At 56.2% G+C, this 7,178-nt stretch overlaps 1 protein-coding gene across 1 annotated transcript in view; it reads right to left on the bottom strand.

The window, feature by feature from the left end:
- Positions 1-31: 31 nt before the first annotated feature.
- The window catches only part of SH2D3A (SH2 domain containing 3A), a 10,092-nt gene continuing 2,945 nt past the window's right edge, over positions 32-7,178 (bottom strand). Inside the window, exons 3-12 of the mRNA XM_024745950.1 lie at positions 6,870-7,006; positions 4,897-5,246; positions 4,451-4,527; positions 2,470-2,942; positions 2,221-2,336; positions 1,890-2,064; positions 1,690-1,801; positions 969-1,154; positions 253-394; positions 32-137 (exon numbers count right to left, since the gene is read on the bottom strand). Coding sequence (XP_024601718.1) covers positions 32-137; positions 253-394; positions 969-1,154; positions 1,690-1,801; positions 1,890-2,064; positions 2,221-2,336; positions 2,470-2,942; positions 4,451-4,527; positions 4,897-5,246; positions 6,870-6,938 — 1,806 coding nt within the window. The 5' untranslated portion in view covers positions 6,939-7,006. The remainder of the gene's footprint in view (positions 138-252; positions 395-968; positions 1,155-1,689; positions 1,802-1,889; positions 2,065-2,220; positions 2,337-2,469; positions 2,943-4,450; positions 4,528-4,896; positions 5,247-6,869; positions 7,007-7,178) is intronic.

The raw sequence follows: 7,178 nt of genomic DNA, 5'->3' as shown, positions 1-7,178 counted from the left end.
CGACAGGACGGTGAGGACGCGCTGGAGCTTCTCAAGACGTGTGGCCCACGGCGCCCCAGCTCCTTGGCTCCCCCAGAGCAGCCTCCTCAAGAAACCAGTGGTCAGGGCCTCTCTCAGCTCCGGGTGGGGCCGGAATCCTGGGGGCGGGGCAAGGTGGGGCTGGGGGCAGGGCCCAGGCAACTGCCTTGCCCCTCCCATACCTGCCTTGTTCCCTCGGGACTTTGACCCCGGAGGGACTCAGCCTGAGATTACCTGGACAACTGGGTAGGGTTAGCCAGGAGGGAGCTCCTGAGTCTGCAGCAGTGGGGGTGGGGTGGCTGAGGGGCTCGGTGGGTGCACCGGGGCAGTCTGTTCCTGGGGCGAGATCCTGGGGGACCCACTTTAGGGGTTGTACCTGGAGATGGAGCCACACCCGAGGGTGGGATTTGGGGTCCGGGCCGTCCTTCGCGACAAACTTGGGGGGGGAGGAGGTCGGCCCATGTTGGAGGGACAGGGGGTCTAAGGTCACCAGTGAAGGCAGGGACGACCCAGGTGGGGGATCCTGGAGGCTGGGCTGCCCCAGGGCAGGAGAGGGGTGTGGCTCTGAGCTCAGCGGGGGCGCCGTTCTATTCTACCAGGTTGAAGGTCTGAGTCATTTGGAGGGAGCTGGGCATTCTTGGTGGCGGATCGAGATCCTCTAGGGGCAGGGCCTTCCCTGGTGGAAGAGTGGGAGTGGGGCCCTGTGGGCGTGGCTCTGGGGGGCTGGGCCGCCCTTTGGGGGCAGAGGGCACCGTTTCCGTCTACACTGCAGGTTGCGGCGTGTGTTAGGGTGAGAACCCCGTGGGGCCGGGCCGTCCCAGTTTGGGTGGGGCTCTGGGAGGCGTGGTGGGAGACTCTAGTTCCTGGCCCGGTGGGTTTGGGGGCACCGAGTTGGAGCACGAGGGGTGTTCCGGGACCCTCTGGCAACCCGGCGCAGAGGAGGCGCTCACCTCGCAGGCGCCGAGCCGCCGCCTCGCGGAATCTGGGCGCGTCCCGGGCCACCAGACGCGCCCGGTGCAGGGTGCGCAGCAGCCGCTCGCAGCTCTCGTCCAGGGGCCCGGGGAGTTCCTCGCCCTCCAGCAGGCGCACCGCGGGCGCCACGTGCGGCAGCGCCACCTCCCCCGGGTCGCAGGGTCCTGTTGGGGCAAGGGTCTGGGCTGGGCTAGGGGCAGAGGGCGGGTCCTAGGGTGAAGAGGATGCGACATACATTGGGCCGAGGCACCCTAGGACAAAGCAATGGTTGGGGTCTGGGTCAGAAACAGGCTTGAGCCTGGCCCAGAGCAGGGCCGGGGAGTGGCCTAGGGCAGGGGCGGAGCCTGGGACAGAGTGAGGGCGGGGCCTAGGGATTAGTTCCCGACCGAGACTCGCACAGAGGGCGAGGAGGGCGGAGCCTTGATTAAGGGGCGGAGCCTTGCTTAAGGGGCGGAGCCTAGGACCGAAACAACGGGCAGAATGTAAGGCCAAGGTGGAGCCTAGGACAGAAGCGGCGGGGTTTGGCACGAGACCCAGAGGCCAGAGCCTAGCATAGAGCTGGAAGTGAATCAGGGGCCGGGCTTAGGGCAGGGGGCGTGGCTTAGGAGAGAAGCAGGGGCGGGGACCTAAGACCCGGGCGGGGCTTAGGACAGGATTGGGATTCCGCTTAGTTACCACTCATCGAAAAATGCCACTCACCGGCGCCCTCATCCAGCGCCCGCATCAGCGGCTTCAGCTCCTGCTCGAAGGCCAGCGCAGCCTCGGTGTGGCTCCTTCGCAGCTGGCGCCACGTGCGTTCCAACCGCGACACCTGGAGGAAGAGAGCTGAGCCCGCCTCCTCTCCACTTTTTCCCATCACTTGCTCTCTGGCCTCCTCCCCATCCCCGCTTCCCACGCACCTGGGGCATGAGCAAGGCGCCCATGACCGCGGCCAGTCCGGGCAGGTCTCCCGCTGCCCCTGGCCGCAGCGCCAGGGCCAGCTCCACCAGGCCCCTCAGGGCGGCCGCGCGCTCCTCCAGCGGCCCTGCGCAGCCCAGCACTGCCAGCGCCCCCGCCAGTGCCAGCGTCTCGAGCCTGTGGAGGCGGAAGGCAAGGGTCTGGGGGCAGTGGGGAGGTTTGCAATGCGGGGGTGAGGAGGGACAGTCGGTGGCATTGCCCATGCCCCACCTCCCTAGGGGACCGTGAATGGGGAGATTTGGAGACCCTAGGGATTCCAGGTGGCTGGCTTACCTCTCCAGCAGTTCCAACCTCAAGCGATGCCCATGGGGAAGTGTGAGCAGCTCCAGACCAGAGGCGACCCCCATGGCGCCCTGCTGAGCCTTGGTCACTCCCAGGAGGCCAGTCGCCTGGCGATGGGGGGCCAGGGTAAGAGTAGAGAAGTCAAGGGAGCAGGGTGAGTATACAGATGTGAGGTGGGGTTGGCCCTTGTCCTGGCTTCAGCCCCTGCCTGGGGAGGAAAAACCTCTGTAGGTGACCCACCTGGCAATCCACCAATAGCAGGTGGAGAGCGGTGCTCCCAGGATGGTGCTCCAGGAACAGGCCATGGAGAGTATGCAGGACTTCGGTTTCCAGAGGCCGATTCTGGGAGCCCAGCAGGCCGAAGGGGTTGTCAGGTGGGCAGAAAGAGACCTCTGCCTGCGGTCTTGCAAAACATCTGTCCTCCTCCTCAGCCTCCCACCATGGCGCCTCTGGCTCTGGGCAGCTGTGGCCAGCAGGTGTTCCCTGGACCCTGGGCACTCGGGGCACCAGCTCACAGTACGTTGGGGGGCGTCCAGAGGCATCAGGCAGCATCAGTGAGGATGTTCGAGGTGGCTTGGTTGGTGCCTTGGCATGAAGCTGCCCATCAGAGGCCCTGAGGCTGTCAGCAATAGACCCCAGGGGAACGGGCACCTTTAGCAACACGGAGTCACTACCTGTCCGAGGCAGGGCAGATGCAGGCATAGTGGAAGCTCCTGGGTGTCATACAAGAGGGGGTGAAAGAGGTACACAGAGAAGATAGCTGGGAGGGGTCAGTGGCTTCATGGGCTACTAACCTCCTGGTTCATCCACTCATTCAGCCAATAACCAGGTATCCCAGCCTATCTTGGTGTGGCTTTGAAATTGAACAACTTCACCAACATCAATGCTACACACTTACCAATGGTTTGAAAACGAACTTTCTCTGACACGTATGTAGTTTTGCAATTTTTGAATACTACATTTCAAGTTTGAATTCTTTGTTTTTGCCCCTCTGATTGAAGATGGTAAGCCCTGACTGTATGAAATTAAAATGAAAAATGTCATTCAAAATTCACAAAGCTACATAAGCATCAAAGAAACTGAATTTATCAAAATTTCAAATGATGTCTTTTGTTAAGTTTGTGGCATATTTACTTCTGAGGTTATTGGAACTTAAAACTGCACCCAGACTTTTGGGAGACTCTGTATTTACTAAGCATTTAAGTCGACCCTGTTATAGGGGCTCAAAACCTCCCCGCGGTTCCCAGCTCGCTCTGAATAAGGGCCAAAGTCCTCATATTAGTCCAAGAAGCCCTCACAGTTTGAGCCCAATCTCTCGTGACTTCCCCCTCACTCCCAGTGTTTCTGCTACACTCACCTCCTTTTGGTTCAGTGAACAGTTCAAACTCTTGTTCTGGCCCCAGGACCTTTGCAATGGCTATTCCCTCTGCCTGGGTCATTCTCATCCAATTATCCACATCGTTCCCTCCTTCATCTCCTTCAAATCTTTCTCCATGGGACCTTTCCTAACTACTACTTAAAATTGTAATACTCATTACCATTCGCATACTCCTTACTGTGTCCTGCTTTTAATTTTTAACCCAAAGCATACGTAATTGACTCATTTTTGTTGTTCCTGGCCCTTCTTCCTCTAATAGGATGTTGGCTCCACTTGAGCAGGGATCTTTGTCTTTCTTGTTCATTGACATATCTCAGCACTTAGCAGAGTGTCTGGCACACAATGAGGGCTCATGTTGAATTGGGGGGTGGTGTGGACAGGGCAGTCAGGGTGTAAGGGGGACTCCTCCTTTATGTAGGATGGTCAGGGTCAGCTGCTTTGAAGAACTCACATTAGATGAGAAGGAGTCAGCCAGGTAAAGATTAGGGAATGGGCTCTCCAATGGTGAGAACAGCAAATGCAAAGGCCCTGAGGCAGGAGCAAATTTGGAAGGTTCCAGCAACTGGAAGGAAGACTATGTGGCCAGAGTGAGTACGGGATGTGAGAGGAATTATTAGAGAGGTCAGCCATGGTTAGAGAACAGAGGGCTTCTTGGAATCATCATAAACCCACATTTTTAAGCACCTACAAAGTTCCTTAGTCCTGTGTTTTTTCATTACCATGACAACATTGAGAGCATCACCATCTCTTTTTTCCAGGAGGTTAAGTCACCTGCCAAAGTTCACTTGGGTAGTGAGTGGCAGAGCAGTCTCTGAGCTATGTATTGTCCTGGAAGACCCTTACCTGAACCAGGGTGGTCTGCTGTTGGCTGCCCCATATGCTCCAAGCCTGCGGGCTGACTGTCACTCCGCTTCCTAGCCCTGGGGACAGAGATGGGGGAGATGTGTTGTCCTACTCTGCGCAGAGCAGCCCCCATCAACACCCATAAAACCTTACATCCCATCATTCGGAACCAGTGGATCCCAACCAGGGTGCCTGATACCCCCAGGGGACACTTGGCAATGTCAGGAGACATTTTTGGTCGTCACAACTAGGGGGATGACGTACAGAGGATTCTACTGGCATCTAGTAGATAGAGGCCAGGGATGCTGCTGAACAAACTACAATGCACAGAACGGTCCCCCACAGCCAAGAATAATCTGGCCGCAAATGTCACTAGTGGACAGTGCCGAGGTGGAGAACCCTGGGGGGTGTTGGGTGTCGTCAGGGAGGTTGGGAGCCTGTGGTACCTGAGTGGCTCTGTCCAAGCCGGGCCGTCTGGAAGGGTGTCTTCACTAAAGCTGCGTCGAATAGGTCCTTGCCGCGTCACTGGCCTGGATGCCACAGCTCCCGTGGCCTGGGACAGTGTACGCTGGCCGGTCACATAGCTGCGAACCAGGGCAGGCAGGCTTGGGAAACGCTCATCCTCCAGCTGAAAGAGGGCTGTGGGCCGGCCTGGCCGGGGGCGCAGGGCCACACGGAACACCTCGAAGTGTAGGACTGAGCCCCGCCAACGGCAGGAGATCACAGGGTGGCCCCCACGGGACTTAGATGCACGAACTAAGAAGTCACCATCTTGCTGGAGGAGGGCCTCAGCCTTCTGGGGATGGAGGACAGGGGCAAGGGGTTTAGGCATAAGCCTGTATCAGTAGTTAATGATGACTCCCCACCCCCCTCCACCCACTCAAAAAAACCCAGAGACTGGATACCATTGTGTCAGACCGTTTCTTCTTTTTTCATAGGCATACCTCTGGACTACATTTCCCAGGCTCCCTTGCAGTTAGCTGTCATGTGACAAGATCTGGCCAATGGTATGAGGGCAGGAGGGCTGTGGGGAATGTCCCGACCTGACCAATAAAATTCTCCTGTACGATCCTACAGGTTCTGTCCTGTCAGTTGATGTCCCCAAAGCCCTAGGGGATGGCGAAGACACAGGATGGAAAGGGCTTGGGTCTGACTCATTTTTGAGCTCTGCATCCCCTCAAGTTGTGACATGAACTAGCCCTTACATTTTTTTTTCTAATATTTATTTATTTAGGCTGCATTGCGTCTTAGTTGCGGCATGCGGGATCTTTAGCTGTGGCATGTGACTCTTAGTTGCAGCATGTGGACCCTTAGTTGCAGCATGCATGTGGGATCTAGTTCCTCGACCAGGGGATCAGACCTGGGTCCCCTGCATTGGGAGTGTGGAGTCTTGCCCACTGGGAGTGCAGAGTCTTCCCTGGACCACCGGGGAAGTCACACCCTTCAATGTTGATCAAGTCTGGCTGGTGACATCTTGGGAATGTTTTTTACAGCCACTAGCCAGCACTGACTTATGCAACTTCCAACCCAAGGACATGCACTGAGCTTGCTATGCAAATGTGGCTTCCAGAAAAGCCATTCACTGGGTCCTTCCCAACAGACTGTGGCCTTTAAATCAACCTTTAAAATAATGGTCAAGCAGTCTTATGCCAGCCATCGTGGCTGGTGTGAAAACAGGGGCTGAGGGCCACAACATTGCAGAGGGGAAAAGTGGAGCTGGTGATGGGGGCTGGGGACTGGACAGTATGCACAATGGGCACATGTATAGCCCTTGTTATTTGCCAGGCACTGTTTTAGTTGTAAAATGTATGAACTCACTTCATCCTTTACCAAGGTTAAGAGGTAGGTACTATTATGCCCATTTTACAGATGGGGAAACTGAGGCCCAGAGATATCGAATACCTTGCCCTAGTTCACACCCAATGTGAGTTGTAGGGATGGGACTTGAACCCAGGCTGTCTGGTGCTAACGTGTGGTGTTTTAACCACTAAGCTACACTGCCTCTCATGATTTGATTGGATACCCCAGGTCCTGGAACTCCTGAAGGTGACCCCTAAGTTGGAGATGAGGGTGAGGAACTTTGGATTGAGAGGGAGATGGGCCCCTGGTGGCCACGGGTGGCCTGGGATCCAGAGAGAGAAAGCAGAGCCAAGGGGTGGTTTGAGGGGTCATTAGGACCCTCTTCAATCCCCAACACCATCCTCAACACCATCCCAAAGGAAGTGAAAATTTAAATATAAGAAGTGACATGCCACACCAATGAAGCTTCAAGACGGCCCCCAGGCCTTGAGCCACTCTTTCCGATAGACCTTGACCCTAAGCCCCTCATCTGGGATCCAGGAGTACCCAGTAAGTCAAAGGTCAAAGGGGTGAGACTCCCCATCAGATGGTCCTGAGGTCCTGCAGGAGGCAGCGGTACCTGGCGGGACAGTGGGCCGTGGTACCAGGGTTGGCCAGCAAAGTCCTCTCCATCCTGTGGCACCTGCATGGAGCTCTCAGGGGCAGAGGGTGCAGGGGCTGTGCTTTGTACTTCCAACAGGCCCCAGTCTTCCTCATCTGTAAAATGGGAGTAGTTACTCTTGAATCCTGAGCATCCGGCTCAGCCCTTCCATGTTCCTCATGGTTCTGAAGACAGCAGCCCATATCTTATTGAACCTTAAATTGCAACTCTCTCTGTATACGCATATATAAAAATATATATTGTATTTTAATATATAGTATATCTTTA

This window comes from Neophocaena asiaeorientalis, unplaced genomic scaffold (assembly GCF_003031525.2).
Source record: "Neophocaena asiaeorientalis asiaeorientalis breed wild unplaced genomic scaffold, Neophocaena_asiaeorientalis_V1.1 scaffold357, whole genome shotgun sequence".
Taxonomy (NCBI): Eukaryota; Metazoa; Chordata; class Mammalia; order Artiodactyla; family Phocoenidae; genus Neophocaena; species Neophocaena asiaeorientalis.
The sequence above is the reverse complement of the archived record's forward strand: the minus strand, read 5'-3'. Positions and strand labels throughout refer to the sequence as shown.